The sequence below is a fragment of the Macrosteles quadrilineatus genome, unplaced genomic scaffold (genome assembly GCF_028750875.1).
Source record: "Macrosteles quadrilineatus isolate MER2022 unplaced genomic scaffold, UCM_ALF_1.0 Scaffold_3__2_contigs__length_128488019, whole genome shotgun sequence".
Taxonomy (NCBI): domain Eukaryota; kingdom Metazoa; phylum Arthropoda; class Insecta; order Hemiptera; family Cicadellidae; genus Macrosteles; species Macrosteles quadrilineatus.
The window spans coordinates 64642929-64670685 of record NW_026542596.1 but is presented as its reverse complement, the minus strand read 5'-3'; the positions used below and the strand labels follow the sequence as shown (position 1 = coordinate 64670685).

The 27757-nt window shown below is 34.7% G+C and overlaps 2 protein-coding genes across 7 annotated transcripts in view; one reads left to right on the top strand and one right to left on the bottom strand.

Moving 5' to 3' along the window:
- LOC128988391 (nucleoprotein TPR-like) overlaps positions 1–27757 on the bottom strand; it is a 95055-nt gene that overhangs the window by 24945 nt on the left and 42353 nt on the right. For all 6 annotated transcript variants that reach the window (XM_054409640.1, XM_054409642.1, XM_054409641.1 and 3 more), the window contains 3 exons: positions 25663–25871; positions 20873–21044; positions 91–279 (listed from right to left, as the gene is read on the bottom strand). In XM_054409640.1, the coding sequence (XP_054265615.1) occupies positions 91–279; positions 20873–21044; positions 25663–25871 (570 nt within the window). The remainder of the gene's footprint in view (positions 1–90; positions 280–20872; positions 21045–25662; positions 25872–27757) is intronic.
- On the top strand, positions 1879–5629 carry LOC128988393 (uncharacterized). Its single transcript, XM_054409644.1, has 2 exons — positions 1879–2218; positions 3716–5629. The coding sequence occupies exons 1-2, from the start codon at positions 1929–1931 to the stop codon at positions 5268–5270; spliced, it is 1845 nt and encodes a 614-aa protein (XP_054265619.1). The 5' UTR covers positions 1879–1928; the 3' UTR covers positions 5271–5629.

Below are 27757 nucleotides of genomic sequence, written 5' to 3'. Positions count from 1 at the left end.
GCCTCCAATGTAAACACAGCCTAACTATATTGCTGCATCCCCACGACAATATCTACAATCTACAGCTAGCTGTAGCCATAGCCATGTTACCTGCATCTCCTTGTTCCTGACGTCAGTGATCACTGCCTCTTGTGAAGCCAAGTCCTGACTCACCTTGGCGAGCTCCTCAGCTTTCTTCTCTTGCTCGGCTCTGACTTCCGTGAGCTCTGCTCTAGCCTGAGTCACACCCTTTTGTGCCGCTGCCAGCTGCTCTGACAGAGCTTCTTTCTCCTTCCTCACCTGCAAAGTTTTTGTAATTTATTTTTTGATTTTTCACAGTAGTCTTTTATAGTGGAGCAGACTAAACTCTGGTTTTGTACTAAAATCGACCTTCTGTTAAGCATTGATTGAATGCCAAATTAGAATCTATCTGAATTGGGGTTGAACCGGCAACCTTCAGATTTAAGGTGATTCTTGTAACTACTAAGTTGCCCAGATTAAAAAACACAGTGACGATAAGTACCAGCAACCTTCAGATTTGAAGGTGATTCTTGTAACTAATAAGTTACCCAGATTAAAAAACACAGTGACGATAAGTACCAGCAACCTTCAGATTTGAAGGTGATTCTTGTAACTAATAAGTTACCCAGACTAAAATACACAATGACGATAAGTACCATCAACATTCAGATTTGAAGGTGATTCTTGTAACTAACTACTGAGTTACCCAGATTAAAATACACAATGGTGATAGCTACCAGCAACCTTTAGATTTGAAGGTGATTCTTGTAACTACTACGTTACCCATATTAAAATACACAATGACGATAAGTACCAGCAACCTTCAGATATGAAGGTGATTCTTGTAACTACTAAGTTTCACAGAGTAAAATACACAATGACGATAAATACCAGCAACCTTCAGATATGAAGGCGAGCCTTGAAACTACATAGTCACCGAAACAAAAATATACAAAATTGTAATAAAACACTTGGACACAAAACATTCATGAATCTTCAGCTGATATTACAAAATAGGCAACAGTCAAACACTACATTCTGCAGATTTACCCAAGATGGTTTCCTCTGGCAGAGCTTAGCTTCATTGAACCCAATAGCTCATTATTAGTACTCTGCTTAAACACCTTTGAAATTATTTTGCATTCCGTCAAAGAAAGTCCAGCTTCTTTAAATCTCTAAGAAATAATTTACCTGTTAGACATGCTGTATAGTAGAAATTAAATCATTTTGATTTGATTGTATTTGTCTTTTTTAGGCCTATAAGTTTTTGGTTTAACCTATGGATTGTTAAAATGAGCAAAGTTAAAGGTTTGTTTGACCAGAGGTTTTATTCAAAAATCCTGCATAGTTGCAGTGACAACAACATTGTACTTGAGAGTAGGTAATCTGGTCCAAGAAATGTAAAGGTAACAAATTTTATTCAGGAAACATAGTTTAATTTTATTTTTCGACAGTGTTTGAATGGGACATGAAGAAAATTTTTTATGTAATATTTTATGCATTAAGAGGAAAAATAAAGTTTAATTTCATTTACTTTTTTATTTTTAATGGAGATAAAAAATAATACCACGATGGAACAGTACGTCTTATATTGATAAGAAAAATCCTAGATTTACAATTATTTCTAAACAAACAACGGTTTTAACTTAATATAAATTAGTAAGAGAAGCAAAATGATTTACAGTCAAAGTGTATAAACTAAAGATAATCCATATTAATCAATTACCCATTACAAAAGTACCATTGTAAAAATACTAATCAATATAATCTTGTTATCACTTTTATTACAATTCTTTTGTTGCTTGTAATCCAATTGCACACACAATTTACATCAGAATATATACTACAAGAGTAGTCATATTATATTTAAACACCAAACTGAGTAGTGATGAACATTTTTTCAACATCTGAGAGTTAATAAAGCTCAAATGTTTAAAATTTTCGCGCTAATATTAGTCCTGGTGCAAACGATTGATGTTGAAGCATTGTCTGATTTCAGGATTGCTAAATCAGAGCTACAACGATTGGAAGATTTAAAGTACTACTTGTGTGGCCTGTCTCCGAAGAAACAAAGAGGACCAACAAGGAGGAAGAACAACTTGGGGGAATGGAGAGGGATAGGATGGTTCTGTGTGCCAGAGGCTAACTGTAGTGGAGTGGAGACTACATATGAAATTACTCAAGATGCCAAACCAGCACTGGCCTGCGATGCTGTCAGGTATAACAGTACTTTGGCATTGGTCTTGATGTAATTGTAGTTTACTATTACAAATTCACCTCCAGCTAGGTATAGTAGACCGATGATTGGATTTAACAATTAGGATTGGTCTATAAATTGTTGGTATTTAACTTTGATTAGAGATGAATTAACTTAAAAGTTTTTTATTAGTGAATTTAACAAGTTTTTTTTTACATGTTTAAGCTATAAATAAATATTGGATTGAGAGGACACAGCTAACTCACCTGGTAGGTTGCAGACGAGTCACAGATCAAATAAATTATAAACACACAAAGGAGTTGATATTTCACATTCAGAAGCTTCTTCAGAAGTAGATGGCAGTTACAAAGACAACAGTTTTAAGAATTTAATGTTTTCCTTATTTTTATTTTTTCCATTTTTTATATTTTTTACTGCATTTGTAACTGCCATCTACTTCTGAAGAAGCCTCTGAAAGAGGTGAAATATCAGGTCTTTGGTGTGTGAATGTATATGATTTATTTGTGCTGTGACTCGTCTGCAACCTTTCATCAGGTGAGTTAGTTGTATATTCTCCATCCTATATAATTCTTTAATTCAAGCTAAATGACCTTTCCTAAAAACATAAAGCTAAAAATAAAATTTATTCATTATTTTGCCTCCTGAACTGTTATTCAAAGTATTATCTAGGTTACGTACCTTATACAGTCAAAACAGTTCTGATACATTCACTAAAGGACGATGCGCATTTCAGAGTTTTTAAGCTCTATCTTCAGGTCCGTGGATACATTTGTCAATTCATCTTGCAGATTCGTCAAAAATATTTTTAGTATTATCTAGGTTACGTACCTTATACAGTCAGTATAAGGTACGTAACCTAGATAATACTAAAAATAAAAGTATTAAGTTTATATTGAGTTATATATTAACAATTACTTTCAAAAGCTTGACTCATTTTTGGTAAATTGTCCTAATTATTTATATGAGCAACAAACAAAATTTCTAAACAAAGATGAAAGACCACAACTGGAAATTGTTTTAGCAGTGTGTAAAATCATAGAGGTTATGTTTTGTTTACAATTTGTTTCTTGTTATTTCAGTCATTTAAAATCTCATTTAACCAAATAAAACGATTTAATCATAAACAATAACTGGTCTCCTAGTTATATAACCAAATAGTAAAGCACAAATCATGAAAATAACCCTAAAATAATAGAAACAAAATGTTGTCTACCCCAGCGATCAGTGTGGACGTACATGAACTAGACACAAAAAACAAGCTTTAAAATTTACAATGGGATGAGGAGTCTACTTGTGTTGCTTAGTCTATGGTAAAATTCTTAACAAGACTTCATAAATATAGTAATACTTACTTAGATCTTAGTAAAAATTAATATTGAGATGAGTTATCTTAAAACTTAGCTGTTCCATACTAGTTTAATAATATTTTTCTATTCATCAGTTATTAAAACAAATGAAATGTATAATGTAATATAAAAGAGGCTTTAATTTTAATAGGTACAATGAGGGACGAAGCAGCTGTTGCTTTACTGATAAATTGAAACCTCCAATCAAATTTACCGACCCTGATTGGGATGTGTACACGTTCACCGGTAAATCATCCAAGACCCGTGACTTTGCCAGGATGGATGAACATAGGAAAAAATTATTCAAAACATTCATCCCTGGAGGAGATCCAGATGTGGAAGCAGTATTGGAGAACTATGAAATATGTGCTGCGTTTCCCATCGGAATTGAGGAGGGAAGAACAGTATGGACCCCTTACGTGTGTATGTCTGAAACACAGTGCGCCGGTACAATAAACACTAATATTCAAGAGGATTTGAAATTTCCTCTTGGAGGCGATATGTGTCTAAGAAGTACATCATACGAAGAACGCCTGGCTTGCTGTCACATTTCAGCAGCAGTTCCAGTAAAGAAAGAGCCAAACTCGTGGAAGTTTGTTGAGTTTTTAACTACGCAAAAGTATGCCCCAGGATTTCGTTCAAAGTTCATGTGTGAACAGTACGCTAAGCTTGTTTGTGATGGGGACAAAGATCGTTGCGCTCAAAAGGTGCTGAACAGGGCTAACTACACCGTGCCTGGAGAGTTCCCCCACCACGCACTCGTGGGGATAAGACTGCCCAGAAGACAGACTTTTCACTGCCAAGGCTCCATAATCAGTAAGTTGTTTATCTTGACGAGTTACGACTGCAGACAAGATGACCACACTTTGGCCAACATTGTTCTCGTAGGCTTCAAATTCGATATGGGCGAAGAACCTCCGGAGTATGAACAAATATCTTACATAAAAAATCATATCAGTGCTCATAAAAAACATTGGTTCCTGTTACTGAAACTTTGGCGTCCATTGACTTTAAGCCCTTTTGTCAGACCAGCCTGCATCGACTGGTATTTTTTACACGATACACTTAGTAGTCAAACCTTTGATTTCAAGGAAGGATGGATTATAGATTATGGGCCGCTTGATCCGAGCGGTACTTTTACAACAAATGTGACACGTTTTATTTATGATTTTTACTCTGTAAATGAAGTGAGCCCCACAAATAAGAATATTGAGTGTAAAGCCAGACTGCCAGAACAAAAAAAGAAATACTTTAAAGGTAAATTCTCAGACTCACACGAATATCTTTGTCTATTAGGCAAACAAATTTACAATTCTGATGTGAAGAAAATGGTTCACGATCACTCTCAACTTAACGGTAGACATTTGGGTCGTTTCAGCAAAGGAGCGTCATTCAGTACTTTTGAGAGATACTGTCAATGGAAGGTGTATGGGATTTACAGCCAAAATGAGAAATACCCCATACCTCCCCTGGTAATAGAAACAGTTCCCCACGCCCTGCCCTGGATTGAGGAGATTGTGTGGAGACAGGACTTTGATTGGTTATTCTTTGACCTATCTTGGCCTGAGTGTGCTGACTGGGAAGATCCAGAGACTACACCAAGAAGGAAAGGTGGTGATGCTGATTTAGCGACCTACCAATTCAACTTTCATACCATGGACTACAGTTTCATTAAACCCCATCATAATCAATACTTTATAAGATAAATTGAAACTGTAAAAAACATTATATGAAATATAAACAATACAGTAGATTTAGTGAAGGTTTAATATGTCTGATTATTCTCATATCTCTTTCCAAACAACTAATTAAAATCAAATTAATAACAAATTAATTTATTACTAGTGTACGTGTTGCTTAAATTCGAGCAATTGCTAAGTACTATACACTATACACAGGTGTTATTATGAAACAAATAACAGTCATAATTTCTTTAAAAGATTTGACTCAAAGATTATGATCTTGTTTTTTAATGTTTTCTACAATAGCCTTACTCATAGCCGCATTAGGTTGTCCATAATAACGATTATAAATTCTAAAATAAACATTATTTCTATTTCTTCTCCTTGGTGGTGTTCTATGACTTTCCTATGTTTCCATAGTCTGCAAATCGCCTCTTTCAATGATTACTAAGAAATGCAGCACAGTGTTAATTCAGATTTCTTTTTAGTAGGCTATATCAAATTATCCAGGCTCTCTCAATTTTTTTTACTGTGATATTTATGCCAACCGAAATTCAAATAGTAAATATTTCATTTCAACCAGGTCAATAAATTAATATTTGTAGCAAACTGTTACATTAGCAAACTTATTGACTGTTTATAACTAAACATATGTTCTTCTTCTCACTTTTAATTTCTGACAACAGCTGGAGTGTTATAATAATTTTTGTTTCCCATGTTTATCTTATGGAGAAATACAAAACTTTAAAGGGCTCCAGGGCCTCACTCTCTAATTATTTCCCTAAAAAGAAAGTTTCCTGCACAGCTTCTCGTTACGCTCTTTCCAACGACACCAAAAACATGCCAATCAGTTCAGTAGTTTCGGAGGAGTAATTGTCACAAAAAACCTGCTTGCGTATTAAATCAGTACTAGTGTCCCTGTTGCTCGAATTCGAGCAATTGCAAAGTATTACAGGCGTTATTTTAAAACGAATATCAACCAAGTCAGCAAATATTTGTAGGAAACTGTTAAATTAACAATCTTATTGACTGTTTACAATTAACATATGCTATTCTTCTCACTTTTGATTTCTGACAACAGCTGGAGTTTCATAAAAATTTTTGTTTCCAATGTTAATCTTATGGAGAAATACGAAACTTTAAAGGGCTCCAGGGCCTCACTCTCTCATTATTTCCCTAAAAAGAAAGTTTCCTGCACAACTTTACGTTAGGCTCTTTCCAATGACACTAAAAACATGACAATCGGTTCAGTAGTTTCGGAGGAGTAATTGTCACAAAAAATCTGCTTGCGTATTAAATAAGTATAGATTAAGTATATGATAGATAGATTTATAAAATATAAAACTATGGTCATTCAGTTACAGAAGTGTTTCCCCTTATTTTATACCTCCTTTTTATAGTAAGTTACTGAGTAGTTAGGATACTAAAAAGTGGTGTCCATGACAAAGATAAAATAAAAGGTATCAGAAAGCTGACACTTAATTTCTCCCATTCGCTTGTCAACAACCTTTATCATGGATAAGTGAAGGGGAGTAACTATGATATTTTATAGAGAAAATTACCAAAGTTGCAATAGCTTTTGAACCTTAACTTTTACAGCAATGAGGGGTTGCACTATTTCATTTCAAATAAGGACCATAACAGAAAAGTTTGAACAAAAACCGATTTTTTCCTGAAAAAATAAGGATTTTTCATTATTTTATGGGAAAATAACATAAGTTACAATAAATTTTGAACCATTCTACAGCAATGGGAGTTAAACCATTTTGTTAATAATTCATTTATTTATAAAATGGATTTTTCCTTTATTTAATGCCTTTATATGGAAAACTCGACATTGATTAGTAATAATAAGACTCCAGATATATGATAATTTTGTATATACAGATTATCTATACTATTATAAAGAAGAGGTGGTGTCTGTGTGTTTGTATGAGGTAATCTCAAAAACTACTGAAGCGACTGGGCTCAAATTGCACACAAATGAAGCTACAGCTCCGAGGATACATATAGAACTATTCCCGCTTCAATTTTGTCCTAGGGCTCTGCCCCGTGGGCTTTCAAACATTTGAGGTGAGAGATTTAAAAGTAAATATTGATTGATGGTATCCATGGTAACAAAGAACAAACCTACAAAGTTTAAAAATGTAAACAAGCAGAACTAACTGTCAACAATGAATTTGGATTTCATCATTTCACACAGCTGGTTCAAACATATTAAATACTGCACGAATATTAGAACAGAGAGAGTAAGGATTATAAATTTAAAATAATGATGTCACTAGCCCGAATGTAAACATTATTTTTAACCGACTTCCCCACTACCAACAGAAGGAGGAGGTTCTCAATTTGTTTGTGGCGATGTTTTTTTTTTTCTATGTATGTTCACCAATTTATCTGTGATTCTTTTACCGATCAGTGTGGTTCCACCACCAAAATAACCAGGAGAGCTTCTATTTGGTACCTTATATATTATGTTTAAGTATAATATTTGTTTCGGTGAAAAATTCTGAAAACCTTAAATATTCAACATTCATTTTGTTTACATTTGTGCAGATTGTTTACATTTGTGCAGAGAAGGCAATAAATAATAATAACATTCCTACAGCTGTTAGTTAAAACCTTTTAAATGAAGTTACAGACAGTTTCTTCATGAAACAGTTGCTTCATATTGATTAATAAACTATATCTTGCCATGGAGCCTAAATAAGTTACATTGAAAAAATGCATCTTGTTTTGGTTACTATAAAAAAGGTATTTAAACGTTTGACCTGATTTGTGTATGATTCTGTTTTGAGTATTGAATGTTCTGACTTATAAAACATAGTGAATAACATAGTGTATGATATTGACAATTTAAGGTCTATTGTGAAAACCAAAGCATTCGTAAAAGAGGTCCAAATATAAATTAGATGCAATTATTCCTTAAACGACATAAGAGGTGTGAGATTGCATAATCGTCAATCGTCTTAAAAGTGTTAAATATTTTTATTACTAAACATGCATTTGAAGATGTGGAATGTTTATTAATATTCTTCACTGTCAATAATATTATGCCTGCTTCGGAAATAGGAAGCAGATTTGCAATTTCGACTACATCTTGAGCAAACAAAACCACCTACCCCTTACACCACTTTTAGCTGAACCAATCTTTCATACACGTATTTTTCAAAGGTAATATACGTGATAACAACCAATTTTCTACTTTTAAGAGATTTTTTAGTGCTGATGGCTGAGGAATAACTTTCTTATTGTTCCAAAAGGCTTGAGACATTACTGTATTTCGTTTTATAATGTAGAAGTACACCAATTGCAGGAAACGATGTCTGGCATTTCAATGTTTCTAGGAAAGACATTCTTTTTTCATTAGGCCTAATGTAATGGACAACTCTTTGGTTTTTAAAGGAAAATCCAAAAATGTTAATTTTTATACCCATTGATTATGTAAACTGAACAGGTGACTCAAGCATTTTAAAAATAATGATTGTTCTGTGGCACTTTTGATTGTTTCAAGCAGTTTTGCTTATCAAAAAACTTCAAGTAATTAATATTTAACAAATTATACAGTCACTAAAAATCATGAAATAATTTATTTTTGTAAAAAAATACGACCGACTTCAAAATGCTCTAAAAAGAATGAAATAATTTCAATAAAGTAAACTTTTGTATTAGGCAAGCTCACGTATTTTAAGTCGGTGCGGCTCTATGATGATTTTTGATACAAAATTGAAAGAGGGTGTCCATATTGCAAGTGACTATCTATAACTAAAGGTGTTAATCTGCATGTCTTTTTCATAGTTATGCGTTAAGTGTTATTTTATTACCGTCATCAGAGATCAGCATTATAGTGGTATTAACGAGTATCTTTAAAAAGATTATAACGCATTTAAATGTTTATAACTTGGAAAAGTAACGTTTTAATACTAAACTAGCTTCTTTTCCCTATCATAATATCAAACTAAATTATTTTTCTATTCATATAGAACATTTGTGTGTGTTATTTTCATAATGCATTTATTCTGAAGTAAACATAAAATACAAGAAATTATTTCCTTTAATATATAAACAAAACAGTTCAGTATGTTTTTTTTTTTATATATTTACTAGCTGAACCCGGCAGACGTTGTCTTGCCTTTGACTATTTATAATCCCGCGGGCTTTGCCCCGTTTAACTTCTTAATTTTCAAGATGATCTCGTTCGCATGGCTCAATCACGTCCTGGTTGAAGTTCGTTCGATACGCTCACTCACCTTTAGGTTGGAGCTCGTTCGCTACGCTCACTCACCTTTAGGTTGGAGCTCGTTCGCTGCGCTCACTTGCCTTCAGGTTAGCTCGTTTGCTACGCTCACTTGCCTTCAGGTTAGCTCGTTTGCTACGCTCACTTGCCTTCAGGTTAGCTTGTTCGCTACGCTAACTCGCCTCCAGGTTGAAGTTCGTTCGCTACGCTCACTCACCTTTTGGTTGCAAATTAGCTGTTGTCATAAATGTAAAAGAAATAATAGTGCTACACCCTGTTGGTAATCCTTTTAACTTTAATGCTATTGAACATCATTTGTCTATGATAGAACAGAACCAACTTGTTTAATTGAAACAGCTGTTAAGATTCATTAATTCCATTTCTCATAAGGTTAACATAGGAAACTCCAGAGCCACTGGGGCGGAGCCGATTGGACAGATCACGAAATTGATGGTGTATAAACCTATTCCATGACATTGTACACGTATGTACCAAGTTTCGTGGCAATCGGTTCAGCGGTGTCTGAGTTTATCACTGCCAAACAAACAAACAAATATATATACAAACATCCTCTTTTATACTTATAGATGTTATCCAGCTAATATTTATTGATTTTAAAAATACACACACAATATTTAATTTCAATCATATTTGCAGTTTGAGCCGCGCCGACTTGAAATACGTGAGCTTGCCTAATACAAAAGTTTACTTTATTGAAATTATTTCATTCTTTTTAGAGCATTTTGAAGTCGGTCGTATTTTTTTACAAAAATAAATTATACATTACTTAAATGGAGCTGTCAAACCATATGTTATTGTAATTTTAATTTCATTAGTATATGATCCTTTCAGTTACTTCATTTGTTTATGTTTATGATCTATTATACTGAGTCTGTTCTAATAATTGTGAAATGCTGTAATAATATTTTACAGGGAATAATTCGTTGTAAAAAAAATGTTCATGGAAATAAAGATTCTATAATCATTGCCGTATAAACCTAGGCTCTTATCCTGAGTTTTATGAGGTTTATTTTTTTATTTATTTTTGTGTAAACATTAATAACCCCCCTGCCGCAGCAAATCTATAGACTGAGCGAATTTCCATTTGCCTGATTATAATTTCAATAAAATATGTTATAAAATTACCCTTATTTTCCATATATATTTCGATTTTCCTATTTTTCGGTTTGGAACTATTGTGATAGCTTTCCGTTTACAGTGAAAACCATAAAATACATTCTTTTATTATACCTTAAAAATCTTAAAATCTATCTTTGGTTTTGTATCATAGGTAGCATAAATAAGTAATCACAGTAAGAGTTAACAAAAACGTACTATTATCAAGTTAAGTTGTACAGTTAAATTTTATTTCTAAATTTGGCATTTGGAAAACCATTTGGCATGTTTCTAAGAACCAACATTGTCTCTTTTGCATACTGACCCCGTTGCAAGGCACGGGTATACAGTAGCTGCTAGCAAATACGAATAGTAGCGCTGATTTGCAGTAGCTGTTCAAATGGCGCTATTAATTGCACCAACGGGATTTATTTGTTTAGTTTCTAATGTGAATTAGAGTTAATCATGTACTACCACAAAGTATTCTTTCCACATAAATAACAATTCCACAATACCCCCACCGCAGCAAACCTGCAGCCAAAGCAAATTTCCATTTGTGTGACTTTATTTTCAATTAAATCTAATTCAATAACATTAGGTTTAACGAGTACCTAGGTTTTTGCTGCCTACAGGGAGGGTAACGAAGTGTGATTTTAAGGAGCATATCATTAGCTTACTATGAAATAAATAAATTTGCCAAGTTTTTAAAAAAATCGATCCATAAACAAGCAATATTACAACAGTTTACTTATCCTACTAATATTATCGGAAGTACGGATGTATGGATGGATGGATGTTTGTGACAAGTAAACGCGAAAAATACTAAACCGACAAGGTTGAAATTTAGTATGATGATAGCTGACATTCCCGATTAACATATAGACATATTTTTACCTCAAAAATTCTTTCAGGCTCCGCCCCAGTGGCTCTGGCTCTGGAGTTTCTCATGTTAACCTTATGAGTATTCATATTTAAAGAAATTAAAGAATTTTGTCAGCCGTTTCAACTTCACAAGTTGGTTCTATGATATTAAATAACATTAAAAAGGTATAAGGCTTACTCACAGGGTGCAGCACTATAATGTTTTTTGCATTTATGACCACAGCTAATTTTAACCAACTATCAACAAAAAGTTGTGGTTCACGATGAGAACTTAACTTTTTTCATGGTTTAGGTGCAGTGGTAGAAAATTAGGGCTATGGTAGATACTGTAGGACACTATAGGATACCGTATAAATTAAAAGACCAAATTTTCTTAAACCGTGTCCTCTCCCATAACTACAACAAGCATTTATACTTATATGCCAACCCCGTACGATGGACGGGTACTCTGCTAGTATCATATAATTATTATACATTATATCATGTATCCAGATATCATATATTTTTGTCAGAAACAGTTGAAAACTTGGCAAGTTTGGCAGAAGTACTTATTACAAAAGCAAACAAAATAGGATTGCAAGTAAATGTAGAAAAAACTAAAATCATTAACTTTGGAAGACAAGCAAACATTAGAAACAGAAACATACAGATAAAGAACTTAAATATGCAATAAGTGTTGGGGAGCCTGCAAGAAGTTGATCTCATCGGAAGTATTATCTCACAGTACAGAAATAGTTATATAAGACAAAAATTCAACCTATTCTGTTATATGGTAGTGAAACATGGGTATTGCCCAAGAACCGACTCATGGTGTTTGAAAATAAAGTCATAAGAAATATTTGGACCAGTGCAGTAGGGAGAAATGTGGAGAATAAGAAAAAATTGAGAGCACATACACTGACCTAGATATTGTTGCAATAGGTAAAGGACGAAGATTTAGTTGGATAGGGCATTTGCTAAGAAGAGAGAAAGGAACAAGACTGAAGACTGTATGAAGTTTGGAGAGCCACACCTGGAGGTAAACTTCCATTGGGAAGGCGGAAATTGAGATGGACTGACCAAGTATTAAATTACATCAGGACAATGGGTGCAAATGTCAACTTGGCAGAAGACAGAGAAGGGTGGAAGAGGCTGGTACTTGAGGCGGAGAATCAACTGAGATTTGTGGAGCCACGGCAGTAAGTAAGTAAGATATCATATATCAGATATCATAGATTAGTACCTAAATACTAAATTTCATCAAAATTGGACAAGGACAGACATCACTTTGATTTAAAACCAAACCACTTTGTTTGGTTTCAGGGGGGCCCAAAACAGATACATCCACTCCAAAATCAAACATTTTGAAAAAAAAAATACTTTCTCCATATACTATGGTATAGCCACAGAAAGTAAAAGGTTACAGCAAAATTTGTCTTCTAGCATCTTTAAAATAGTACTAATAATTGTTCTGGGATGATAGATTTCTGAGCGTAGAAAATCGACAAAAAATTCATTGAAATTTATCATTGAGAACAACATGTTTAATTAAACTTGAATGACTTTACACAAGCTATGACCCGATATCAAGCTGTTAATCAAATGGGTTACACACAGTAAACAATAAAAACTAATCGCTCGTATCTTTTCTTTTTACAATCAATGTACCATTACAACTCTTAGTTGAGTCAACAGATTTGTATAGTTCAAATTAATTACAATTATTTATTTTCTTGAACTCATTGATTCACAAAGAAGCATGAATGACAAATGATGAAATAAGAATACAGATATCATTAAGCTTCAAAGTGATTCCTCACGGCCGTTAATAAAGATAGTTATTGATTTCTGCCAATTTGTTTATGGCAGAATCATTTTAAAAAATAGTTTAAAATCATCAACGCATTTTGAAAATACAACTTTTTAAATGGTAAACTTGATTCACTATTGAAAATTAGTGATGAAAAGAATGCGTCTTATCTTATCTAAGAGGGGCAGGCCGAGACCATAAGGCACTTCATCCGAAAAGTCGAATTATTGCGCACCCCTGACAGTGGTTTTATTGACGGACACAACAATCCAGGCATCAGATGAAAGCCTGTAGTCTTCCAATCCAATTAGTTCCTCCTCGGGAAGGTGTCTACCTCTTAACACATTGCCAAGGGTTTTAAGAGGTTTTGCCTCCTAGCGTCAGAGAGGTTTTTACGATAAAAAAGCAGAAGAGTTTTTTTGTTTTTTTTTTTTGCTGGTTTGTTTCTGCCCGAAGGATTGATTTTGGATTCAGATGTTACTTAGGGATCCAATTAATTATGGCATCTAATTAAATAGTAACAAGACCTAGTTTGGGTCTTCTCTCCTTACAAAAAGAAAAAAAAAGTTGGGGCGTTGAAAAACACTTCAAAGGTTATTAAAAATGTTGAATTATGTTTATTTAACTTAAATTAGTTTTAAAAAGTTATGGTAACATTGAATTTATAACAATTGATTTGGCATGATTTGCTTAATTTTAAAGCTAGCTGTGTACCCGTTCTTACCTAACTAACCAAACGAGATATAGTTAAAATACTATACCTCAACCTTGCCATTAAACATTCAGGTTGGACATTTCACTATCAAATGTGCTCTTGTCCTGTCAACTCTGAGTAATATGCGCTACCAACTTATAAATAATTGTTTAGGCCTATGAACCCAATAGATGGGCAATTGGTCTATTGGCTGTATGGTCCAGCGAGCAGCACATAGCGTTGAGAAGACACATTGGAAAAGCGATTTGAGCATAATCCGTAAACCTCTGTTACAATCACCCACAGCAGTTGTCACTTTACACTTTACACAACCACCATTGAAGTGCCGTCAATGAGTTGAAACCTTTTATGTAAGCTATTGGTAACGCTTATGTAAAAAATGTAAGTTTCCCAGCCATATACAACACTGATTCAAGGTCTTTTTCCCAGATATCAAAACTCAAGAAAAATGTTATACACAAAGAATCTCTATTTTCATTTACGGTTACCCTACACATTATGGCACTTGAGATTAATTAAATCTGTTATGTAAGGAAAAATGGTTTTAATCCAACTGGGTTTGGATTTGCTTTTGAAACGTTCGATCGGAAATGATTGCGGTATTTCTAAACAACATTTAATGTAAACATATCAGTGACAGCTAAAGAAAAATAATCTTGATCTGAACAGCTGTTCGCTATTTCGTAGATGATTATGTGATAACCATTGGGAGAAAACTTGACAAAAATCGCACAAAATGGGGGTCCGTAAGTTTGTTTACAAAGTAGTGAGGCCGTATTTTAATAGCTAAAGACACTCTCGCTAATCCAGTGAATACATTAAAATGATTCGGATCTTGATAGGTACTCTCGTTTTTGAGGAGAAGGCCGCGTAAAATTACTCTTGGGCCGTGACAGACAGACAGAAATTTAGATGAGACTTGTTTCGGCTTCTTTAATGTATAAAACGTATAAATAACCTAAAAATTTATGATTCTGAGCAATGTACAGACAAAACTCTAATTTTATTTATATAGATAGATTGCATTATCAGCTAGCGATGATCGAATTAAGGAATTTTGAATTTCAAATCCGATTCTCAAGTCTAAAATCTAAAAAAAAATCTTTAAAAAAAATAAAAAAAATCTTGAGTATCAAATCCTGAATTACAAATCCTAACCTGATCCTTAAAGTCCTGATTAAATAATATATCCTCAAACTAAGTTTTTTTAATTGTTTTAATAGGCTAATGAATTAAACATATTATTACCGGTGCTATTAGAGTAAAAATATTTTTAAAGACTGAAAATAACATGGTTGGTATATTAGAGCAGTAAGTAGGCCCACCCCACGGTATAACCTGCGGTATTTCATTACTACTAGTGTACCTGTTGCTCGAAATCGAGCAATTGTAAAGTACCGGTATTATGCAGGAGTTATTTTAAAACTACAGTAATAACAGTCATAATTTTCGATGAGTTTAAAAAACGCGACTAAATGCTTACGTCTAATTGAAATGCTCACGCTATTTAATATACCGCTTTGAAATTATATTTAAACGCTTCTTGTAAAAATATTTTAGCATTTTTTCGACCCGGCCTTATTTTTTAGTGTTTTCTACAAATGTTTCCCGACTTAAAGCTGATACAATTAAACATTTCTTGTATGTATTTCTTTGATCTGACTTTAGGTAGGTTTACTTTACCACTGTGACAACACGATGTGTATATTCTTCATGTTTTTTTTTACTTTCAAAATAAGTTGCTTAGCATAACTGGCAAAATTATTCATCTCCCTAAGTGATTGTGTACCTGGATTCCTTACTGTGAGACCAGGCCTATCCTCTACTCTTCTCATACGTATAAGATCTCCTATTAATTGTCTCCTCCTCCTGTCTTCAATATTTCTCCTTTAAATTCAAGAAATTTTCTGTTCTTCCAACAAAACTGATTGACTGTTTAGATTTGTTTATAACCTCATACATATTACAAACATCAATATTTACTCCAAAAAAGCTGGTGAGTTTATTTTTATGTACAGCTGTTTTTGTTTTTAAATTTGTTTTCAATGTAATTCTTATGGGGAAATGCGACCTTTGAGAGCGTCTTGTGCCCTTAAGGGTAATATTTTTTTTTAATTCTAAAACCTTTATGCAAAACTACGAATTGAGACGAATCATTTGACACCTCAAACTTTAAAATCGGTCAAGAAATAACAGAGGAGTTTTGTTCACAAAAAACAGCCCTCACGTATTAATATAAGAGATATATGAAAGTTTTGACACAAGTGAGCAGACAGCATAAAAACCTCAAAACACATTTCAAAAAAATAAAAACTGTTTCATTAGCTTCATTTAAATGGTTTCAACTAACAGCTGTAGGAATATTATTATTATTATTGATTGCCTTCTCTGCAAAAATAAACAAAAAAAATTTTGAATATTTCAGATTTTCAGGATTTTTTACCAAAATAAATATTACACTTAAACATAATGCTATACATGGGACCAAATAGAAACTCTCCTGGTTATTTTGGTGGTGGAACCACACTGATCGGTAAAAGAATCACAGAGAAATTGGTGAACATACATAGAAAAAAAAAACATTGCCACAAACAAATTGAGAACCTCCTCCTTTTGTTGGTAGTGGGGAAGTCAGTTAAAAATACTGGCAACCAGTTATTACAGTCAATTTGACCACACATTTATTAATAGGGATGGACGGGTCCCGAAATTTCGGGAATTTTTCGGGAATAAAATATTCCCGATTATCGGGACGGGATTACATTTGACTCGGGAATTTTTCGGGACGGGATTTGGTCCGATCGTCGGCGATTTTTCCGCTTCGCAAGTGCCGATAACGCCGTTATTGCGAGCGATAGGTCCGCGAACGCAAGAGACGAAGTCGTTTCGACGATAACGCAGTGACCGCGGAGTCATAACGACGATCGCCCCGTGGCCGCGATTATTGGACCGACGATCGCACCGTGACCGCGAGTCATGACGACGATCGCACTGTGACCGCGAGTCATACCGACGATAACCCCGTGACCGCGGAGTAATACCGACGATCGCGCCGTGAACGCGAGTCATACCGACGATCGCGCCGTGACCGCGAGTCATGACGACGATCGCGCCGTGACCGCGGAGTCATGCTGACGATCGATCCATGATTGCGAGTCATACCAACGATCATGCCGTGACCGCGAGTCATACCGACGAAAACCCCGTGACCGCGGAGTCATACCGACGATCTCGCCGTGACCGCGAGTCATACCGACGATCGCGCCGTGACCGCGAGTCATGACGACGATCGCGCCGTGACCGTGAGTCATACAGACGATCACCCCGTGACCCGCGAGTCACAAGTTTCTATAGGTACCTGTAAATTGTTACCCATTTTTTGGTTTTTATAGATCAGTGCCACAAATGGTAAAAATTGATTTCGTATGTATTTTTTGGTAACTGCAATACAGTAGAGTTCGTGCGTTTCCTGGTGAAGCCTGGAGGGTGGGTGGTTAGAGTGGCTCTAAACCGGTTTTGTATGGGCTTCAACCCTACCCCCAGGCTTCATCAGGAAACGCACGAACTCTACTTTCTTTTTATGAACAGAAAAAAATCCCGTCCCGTCCCGTCCCGAAAATCGGGAAGGAAATAAAAATCCCGTCCCGTCCCGTCCCGAACTAAAAATTCAATCCCGTCCATCCCTATTTATTAATATTGGGATTGTTCTTATAAGCACCTAATTTGCCTCTGTTGGATAGTTAAATGTTAAAAGAAGACAAATTCTCATGTTTTAGATTTAAAATTAAATACCCCCTCCGCAGCAAACCTGCCGACTAAGCGAATTTCCATTCGTCTGAATTGATTTTCAATTAAATCTATTTAAATAACCTTAGGTTTAATGAGTACCTAGGTTTGCTGCTACAAGGAAACTGAAACTAATAAAGTGTATTTTTAGCAAAATATTAATAGCTTAGTATAAAATAAATAAATTTGCCAAGTTTGATCAAAATATATCCATAAACAAGCAAACTACAACAGTCTACAATATTCTCCATAAGAATAACATGGGAATTTTAAATTTACAACTTTTTGAATTTTCTCCATTTCCAATAACCGTACAAAAACCCTGTTATATACTAATTTTTTTTTTTTTTTTAAGCTCTTTAAAAAGGTCTAGAGAGAAATTGGGAAATATTGTGTTTTGAGGGTCAAAAATGAGAAAAGCCATTTTTTACCCCATAAAAGCCCCCATAAAACCCCGTTCCCATGGTCCGATCATGCTGGTTCGCGATCTCATTCAATTTTATCCCGCCTTACACCTTTAAACCAAATTTCATCAAAATCGGACAAAAATTACTCAAGTTATCGTGTTCACGGACATATGTATGTATATATATAAATCTTATTAAGTACCTAAATCAAAATAACACAGTACCCTAAAAACATTTTATTTTATAAAAAAATAAAAAAGTACAAGCTTAATTGATCGGTACAGCAATTTACTCTACAGCCTATTATAGTAATAAATTACTTATCATCTACTATCGTAGTCAATGGTAGTTGGTTCTGAGCACATAAAAGTCTAATCAGATGTTTGTTTAGATCTTCATAATTTATTACTAGGGTGATGATGCAATAAAACCCCCATTAGCAGTCCCAAATCCATTAACATTCTATCACTACAATAATTGTTGTATTCAAGTACTTACAAGAACTGTTGAGTTTTATCACTTTTATTCCTATAGGACTATCCCCAATCCTATTTTATTATAAAAATAATAGTTTTATCATGAGTGTAAATTTTGCTAGCCATTGCCTACTGCCATAAAACTGTTTACGGCTTCAAGTTGTAACTAATCCACAATCTTATTTTATAAGGGCCATGTCATACGAGCGCTATTGCCGTCGAGATAGCGCCGGAAAAATTAAATGTCATACGTGACGGTAAATGCGTCGCGTTGATGCCGTCCCGCCAACGCCAGGTGCCTGTCATACGTAGCGTCTTCCGGGCGCATTTGCCGTCGCGGCAATTATGTTATTACCAAGATGGACACCATCCAGTTAGGTTGTATCAGCTTTTTGCACATTTTAGATTATCGTTATTATACGCTTCGCTTCATTAAATTATTTTTAAAAAATACACAAAAACAATATTTCGAATTTATGACAGAAATAAAAAAAACAGCATAATTTTTATTTAAATATAAAACAAGTAAAACTCTTTTTCTTTTTCAACAGCTGTCATCTGATTCCAGTTTTCGTGCAAGGCCTCCCCAACCTCTTTCCAGCACTGTGCCTTCAGTTGCCTGTTGCTGTAATCACTCGACTTTACATCGTACAGAGGTGGCAGATTTTCAAATAAATAAATATTTTTTTCCGTACAAAGGTGTTCCAGTTGTTCTGACAGTGCTCACAAGGCAAATGCGTCCCGCTAGCGCCAGCGCTCGGTATGACAGGGTCCCGCGTCACGTGCGCCGCACCTCTAGCGCGACCGTCCGCGTTGGCTGCGCTCAGCGTCCGGCTAACGCGGACTCACCGACGGCATTAGCGTCCGTATGACATGCTCCATAAGAACCCCATTGCCGGGTTGGAGCAACTTTAACGCGACGGCAATAGCACTCGTATGACATGGCCCTAAGTTAAGATATATGTAATGGATATTCTATATTTCTATCGATGAAACCACAAGCGTAGTAGTTGTTGTTGTTTGCATATTTTTTTCCCCCGTTATGCAAGCCTATTCGGTCTTAAATTATGTCATTGCATGTTCTGTATCTTGTCTTATATTGTTGGATGTGGCTGTTAAGGTTTAAATGTTTTTTGTTCCCTATATTTTTTTATTGTGTTGAAGGTACTTTATGCAATCTAAATCTTATGAACAAGAATTATGATAGTGATTTTGCTATCCTCATTGTAACCTACTCAATTTATATAGGCAATCCTAAATAATTAGGTCTAGGCCTGGGTTTTTTGACTCTTTGGAAGAGCTTTCAAATGTACTAAGAAAATTGGATTGAGTCTGAGATAATGAACTAATGATTGATATGTGTGGATGTTAACTTTGTAAATGAAAAGACAATAATATTAAATATTACTCTGTGGTAATCCAAATTTTAGTTTAACAAAAAAAACTTTGTAATTAACTTATTATTAGTTTTCAAGCTAATAAAAAAGATGCTCTTTGCCATTACTTCATCATAACATCCTGTTTTTCATTGTCATTTGTTGAATGTGAGCAGCTGGCAACTACACTGTTTTTGTACTGAATGCTTTTATTTTTATATGTTTTTAAGTTTAAAAAACAACTAGACATTGTGTTGGCTGGAAATAAATTTTATCATGGCTATTCAAAGTAACTCAGAGTAAAATAGGTAAAGCCTTTATCTTAACTGTGATTTTTCTTGAAACAATCCTCGTAGGAGTAAAAGGTTTTAATAATGTGTGGTACAGTAATTGTTGTTAGAAAACCATGAATATAGGATACTATCCATTTTCATAGTGATGTCAATGTATGAAAATTTTAAATAATGGTTCAAATACATATCTGAGAAGAAAACCGCAAAAATACGGGTAGCCGCGTACCGTACCGATTTTGTACAGAGAACCGAGGTGCAAAATATTGTACTGTACCGACCTTAAATTTTCTATACCACAGACCCCTAATAATAACAAAATATATAAATCTCTCTCTCTCTCTATATATATATATCTGATATATATATATATCTAATATAATAAATCTGAACGAATAGTGTTTTTGGCCTCTGGGGACATCAAAATGAAAAAGTAAATCGCCTAGTAAAAGCCTAGGTCTTACCGTGCCATCCACGGTAATAGCTACTTCCCTATCGGGAAATCAGCTAAAACAAAAAATTACAAATAAAACACAGATTAATGGTACTTACATTCATTAGTTGCTCTTCTACTTTGGATTTTTCTGATTTAGTATTCTTCAGTTCTTCTGTCAATGCAGCCAATTGCTTTGTCAAGTTCTCCTTTTCCAAGGTTAATCGTTTAAAATCTTCGGGGCTGTTTTTGTTTTGCTTTTCTATCAGAGCATTGGCTCGGCTACGCCATCTGTATCAAACAAGGCAAACTATACAAATCCATAAATAAAATAAAACTAGCAGACTACTTCAATAACAATTTTCCTAATATTGCTGAAAACAATGTTACAACTGTGTGAAAGAGGATCAAGATCTAAAATACTAAAACATTATTAAAGAAGGCAAAGTAGGCAATACGTAGGTAGTGTCTAGAGATGTATTTTTTTAGCTTACGGAGTAAGTAAATTACTCTTGAGAGCCTACAATGTTATATGTCGGTCCCGGGTTCAGGTCTTAACATGCCACCTACAGTAACAACATACTTGGGAATAACAAATAGCAATATTTGTTAGTTTTTTTGGATAACTTCTATTTTATTCGTTAGTTTTAAAACTAACTAACTAATAACTTCTATCAGTTACTTTTTACGGGACTAACTAATAACTTCTAACTAGTTAGAATTTTTAACTAACTTTCCCAATTATGCGGAAGCATCTCAAACACGGGTTATTTGTTACGTGTTTTTATGTTTTTATCGTTATAGTTTTATGTTTTTTGAGCGGAGCGAGCGAAGCTCTTATACGTCGACTCTTATGCATTTCGTAATACGCAAACTCCTCCTAGACGGCTGAATCAATCGTTTTCAAATTTTGCATGGTGATAAAGACCATATCGGTGAGTGCCAACATCTATATGGCGTTAAAAAAGTCTCTCAGGAATCCGCCCCACTGGGTCTCAAAGTTTCAATGTAATCCTTATGGAAGCAGTATTTGACACATAAACAAATACATATGATCAGCTGTTGACTTTTGAACGCAGTACATAAAGAAATAGCCGATAGCATTATTCCACAGATATTAGAACAAAAACGGTATGGATCATAAAATATAATCAAATGACGACACTAGCTTGAGGTCGGTGACGTAGGAAGTGGTGAAGGAAGTAGTAAAGGTGAGCAGTCTGGAGTGTGGAAACTGTTTATGACGATTAGATTTAGGTACCTGCATTCCAAGAATTCTATGGGAAGGGAGGAAAACGGGTCCGCGACGTAGGAAGTGGTGAAGGAAGTAGTAAAGGCGAGCTGTTCGGGGTATGGGATATATTTATGACGATTAGATTAAGGTATCTTCAATCCTAAAATGCTATGGGAAGGGAGGAAAACAGATCCACGATGTAGGAAGTGGTGAAGGAAGTAGTCAAGGCGAGCTGTCCGGAGTGTGGAAACTGCTTATGACGATTATATTAAGGTATCTACAATCATAAAATGGTATGGGAAGGGAGGAAAACAGGTCCGCGATGTAGGAGGTGGTGAAGGAAGTACTCAAGGCGAGCTGTCCGGAGCGTGGGAACTGTTTATGACGATTAAATTAGGGTATCTGCAATCTTAAAATGCTATGGAAAGGGAGGGAAACAGGTACGTGACGTAGGAAGTGGTGAAGGAAGTAGTAAAGGCAAGTTGTCCGGAATGTGGGATTTGTTCATGACCAATAGATTAAGGTATTTTCAATCCAATAATGCTAAGGGAAGGAGGAAAACAGGTCCGCGACGTAGGAAGTGATGAAGGAGGTAGTCAAGGCGAGCTGTCTGGAGTGTTTCCACACTCCATATTTCCTATTTATGACGATTAGATTAAGGTATCTACAATCCTAAAATGCTATGGGAAGGGAGGAAAACAGGTCCACGATGTAGGACGTGGTGAAGGAAGTAGTCAAGGCGAGCTGTCCGGAGTGTGTATTCCATGTAGATTTTGTAATGTTATAACGAATGGTGAATGTTGACAATAAAAGTATGTGACAACAGTTCTCATTGGCCAGGAGGCGACAATGCACTACCATGTCAGCCAATCGACTTTCGTGTTTCAATGGATCAAATGACAATTGCTTAGACATCGTTTTATGTGCTTACTGCTTATTTTTTGGGTGGGAAGGGTATCGATAATTTATCGTGATTCGAGATCCGATATGTAGTACGTGTTCGTTTATGCATAATGAGTATTAAAGTGTAAAAAAACTAGGTTAGTTACAGACAGGTTCAAAACATCGATTGTTCCGATCCATTTTTGACACCCCTACACGGAAGTTGTAGTGACATCGTGCATAAGGGCCAGGCAGGCCGGTTCACAGTGAATCCACTCTGCCAAACCTATACTCTTGGTATCATCGGGAACATAGTCAAACACTTTTGTTAAATAAAACTATGGCATGTTTTATAAAAGCACTCTTTTGGAGATTCTAGTCCCAAAACCCAAAGATTGGTGAGGTTGTGAGGATTGGTGGATTGGTGAGTCGGTGGCTCAGTCGGTAGCGTCGCGGACTTCGGGCCCAAGGCAGTAGTGTCGTGGGTTCGGATCCTGGTCACTGCCACTAACTTTTATCAGTACAGTTCACCTTTGTACTGTACCGGCTCACCCCTTGCTTTGCTGGATACGTTCCACGCACAGATCTGTAGTCCATGTGGACAGGCAAATGCAAGGTTAAAAGAGGCCGCCAACCTCTTAAAAAAAAAAAAAAACATAATCTTTATTGTAGGCTAAAAGTAAAACTAATCTGTTGCCATACTTTTCTCCACATACGTCGACTTATTCTACAATCTCTTTAAAAAATACCAGGTTTTAGTCCAAATACTTTTGTAAAAATAGAAAATTGACAGTGTGCTGTTTGAACACAGTCATTCCTTGACCACGATCGTTTTACTCACTATAGAGAAAAGACTCTCCTTACAAAAAGTATTTATAGGCCAAGATGTATGTGGTTTTTTTTAAAGTATAACTGCAATTGCTTTTAAAAATGAATACAAAAACTGTCAAACGACTTAGATTAATACTTGTAGGCCTAAGCCTATTTATAAATTAGAGGAAACTTTATTAGATCTCATCATAGTCAAATTCAAACATTTACAGTGTTTTAAAATAATTAACACTCAGAAACGTTTGTTTGTGTGATGGAAATCTGCAAGCGACTGACGCCGAGGGTAAGGGAGGGCATGTGAACCAGGCTTTAGAGCAAACTTTCTCTTTTCCTACCCCATGTCCCTTTTCCTACCCCATGTCCCGTTAGACGGTGGGCGGGGCTTCACACTAAATAAACACTCAGTTCATTCATTCACAGTAGAGAATAGTTTTTGTGGCAGTGACGTATGTCTCTTGTCTGCTCTTCATAGCTCACACATAGATTTCTTTTGAGAAATTATAAGTGATAATCTTTACTAAAAATAAGTGAAAAACTGTTGACATTTTCAAGGAAGAAAAGTTAAGAAATAAAAGTGTTAAAAATAAAAAGGTTGTTTGATTAGTTATTCTGTATTTCAAAAATATCCTCATTTATGAATGTGTTTTCAGCTAGACTTGGTGACTTTTTCATAGTTAAACAAATTTTGAAGATATAACTGTTTTTTCATACAACTAGTGAGACACTCTCATTATATAGGAAGTTCGTTTTTACTCTCTTAGGGGAAAAAAAACTTACAGAGTATTTGTAGGCCAAGATGTACATAATCTTTTTTAAATTTAAAGCTTAATGAGTTAACTAAGACAATTGATGCAATTTCAAATAAATACCAAAACTGACAAATGACAGATAAATACTTATATAAGCCTATTTATAAATTAGAGGAAACTTTATTAAATCTCATGCTTTAGTCAAATTCAAACATTTACAGTAGGCCTATTTTAAAATAAACACTTAGTTCCATATTTTCGCAATTGTTTTTTGCAATTAATAATAAACCTTTAACACCAAAATATAAGTTTGATACACATACATATTGTGTTTTTTATGGTATAACAGTTTATAATATTATTAGTGGAAGAAACTGTGCAAAAAAGATAGGTATCGGAAGTATCGGTATCGATAGGTATCGAGAGTACTTTGGTTGGTATCGGTATCGGTATCGAAAATTTTTGGTATCGGCCCATCTCTAATTTAAACCTTAACAATAAATATTACAAGACAAAAGGGACAGAAAATGCAATGACATTATTTGACACCAAGTAGGCCTGCATAACAATAAAAACATGCAAACAAAAATGATTGTGGTTTTGTTAATTGGAAGATAAAATATATAAATAATTTTAAATTATAAATATAACTGTAGACTAGTTACAAGTGTAATCTGAACCCCTAAACAATTGTATGGCAGTAGGCAATAGGCAGCCGTAAATTGAATGTTCACGACAAAAATACTGTTTGAGGCATCAGAAGCAAAATTTAATAACTTTATAAAACTATTATTTCCACGATCAAAAAAGTTTTGGATTTCATAATAGTACCTAATTAAAAATTAAATCATGAAAGAATAAAAGTGAGTAACAATCAAAGTAATAAATTATGAGCTTGGCTCAACGAATTCTTTGAAGTGCTTAAATTGACCTTGAGTAACTTAAATTGGTCTTGAGTATGTCATGATAAAATATTAATGGGTTTGGGACTGCTTATTATTATTATTAGGGGTTTTTTTTATTGCATCATCACCATAGTAATAAATGACGAAAGTCCTAAACAAACATCTTATAAACCTTTTGTGTCCTCCTAACCAACTGCCTCGGCCACAAAATGATTGCTCAATAACACATCAATTCTTGGTTTCAGGTTTTTTGCTAAAACCGACAATCGTCCCATCCCTACAACTAAATACTTCTATCCAAATCATACCTAGCTGCCTCAGCCTTGAGTGCTGTATTCTCTGTAGCCAGCTGATCCACCTGGTTGTTCAGTTTTGCCAACTGTTCCTTGTATGGCGCAACCACGTCTGTGTCCACTGCTGCCAACTGTTTCTCTAGCTTCGCCGCACGCTCTACCAGCCGGTCTCGCTCCTCTCGCAACACTCGGTTGCTGTCAGTCAGAGCGTTTAACGTATCCACCTGTCACAAGTTGTGATTATAAAAACAAACACTAAAATAATGATACTTTGTAGCAATATGCCAAAATGTTACGATAAGATTTTAGTTATTTTCACCACAATTAGTGATAGGCTACTAAAGATGGGACAGGACTGTATTTTTTTACATTTAAATTTATTTGGAAATATAATTTGTTAAGAAGGGTTGCATTTCTTACTACGGCTCATTGAGCCACACAGGTTTCCTAGTAGCATTATATTAAACTAGCTGTACCCGCGGGTTTCGCCCCGTTTAACTTCATAAGTATTCGCATGGCTCATTCACGTCCTGGTTGAAGTGCGTTCGCTACGCTCACTCACCTTTAGGTTGGAGCTCGTTCGCTGCGCTCACTTGCTTTCAGGTTAGCTCGTTCGCTACGCTAACTCGACTCCAGGTTGAAGTTCGTTCGCTACGCTCAATCACCTTTTGGTTGGAAATTAGCTGTTGTCATAAATTTAAAAAAAATTAATAGTGCTGTTGGTAATCCTTGTAACTTTTATGCTATTGCACATCATAGAACAGAACCAACTTGTTTAATTGAAACAGCTGTTAAGATTCATTAATCTATAATATTAAAACGAAACAGTGTTTTTTTTTATTTCACGATTCTGAATCAACCACTCGACGGATTTTTATGATTTTTGTGTTGAAAGAAAGATAATTTTGAGAACTAGGGAATGTCGAAGCCATAATTTTAGTTTAGGGTCCCAGTTTTTTAGAAATTAAGTTTTAATTTTTTTAAAGTCTAGCTGCCGACGCTAAGATTCTAAACTAGCTTTTGGCATAAAATAATTTGTGTAACATAACAGCTGTAAACATCCAGCTTTTGTGTCACAAATTCAGCATTTGGATAAAAATGTAAAGACATACTTAGGGTTGACTTATTTATACTATGTGTAATGCTAATCAATGATAGGTTCAATAATTCTTCTGTAAGAGGATGGCAGATTAATTAAATATAAATAGTAAAATACTAGGATGTTCAAATTATTTTTTAAAGCAATCTTTGTAATCTTCTATTTGTTTTAGAGCAATATAATTTGTTTTAACTAACAGCTGGTTAAATATAAACTATGGAACTATGAGGTTATTTTATTTACTCTTATTTTGTCATTGATTATAGGAAATAAGTTAGATTAGTAGAGATAATTCAGACCACAGTTTGAACCAAAACTAATTAAACCACAGTACTAATCGAGGCTCTGTACATGAGTCTTAATAAAAAAGGATAAATGCAAATTATTTTACTGCTACACTTTTCAAGGAAAGATTAGAAAAATAACAATTTTGAATTCTTCATGGTAGCTTTTTGTTTACAATAATGTTTGTCTGCTTTAACTTTGTTTGGATTAGGCCCGGAAATATTGATGTCATAAAAAGAAGATAAATAATCAGGAATCACGATTTGAAATTACCACCACAACCTCAACCGGGTTTTATACAAAGATAAACAGATGGATGACATAGATTGAACACAACGTCAACATTGACCTAGGATACTGCAATTAGACAAACCATCCTTTTATGAAATCGTGTACAGTTGTGAAAATATCACTTTTATTTCAACTATGAATAACTTATATTGTAGTTTAAATTAACTAATATGGGAAATTACGATGTACATTTATTCAATGAGGGTGGGTAATTATCAAGGATAGAACTGATAACGGTATGGATAATAAACATTGACAATCACGTCATTAGCTTTACTAGCGTGTTTACTTTTTATATTCCTGCTACATGACCAGTTCTTTTTTTCAAATGAATGTTATTTGAACCAAACAGCTGTTTCAAAACAAACTGTTATTGGTTTTACTTTTCTTTGTTTACGCTTTTTTATTTAGCAATTAATGCACTGAAATGGATAT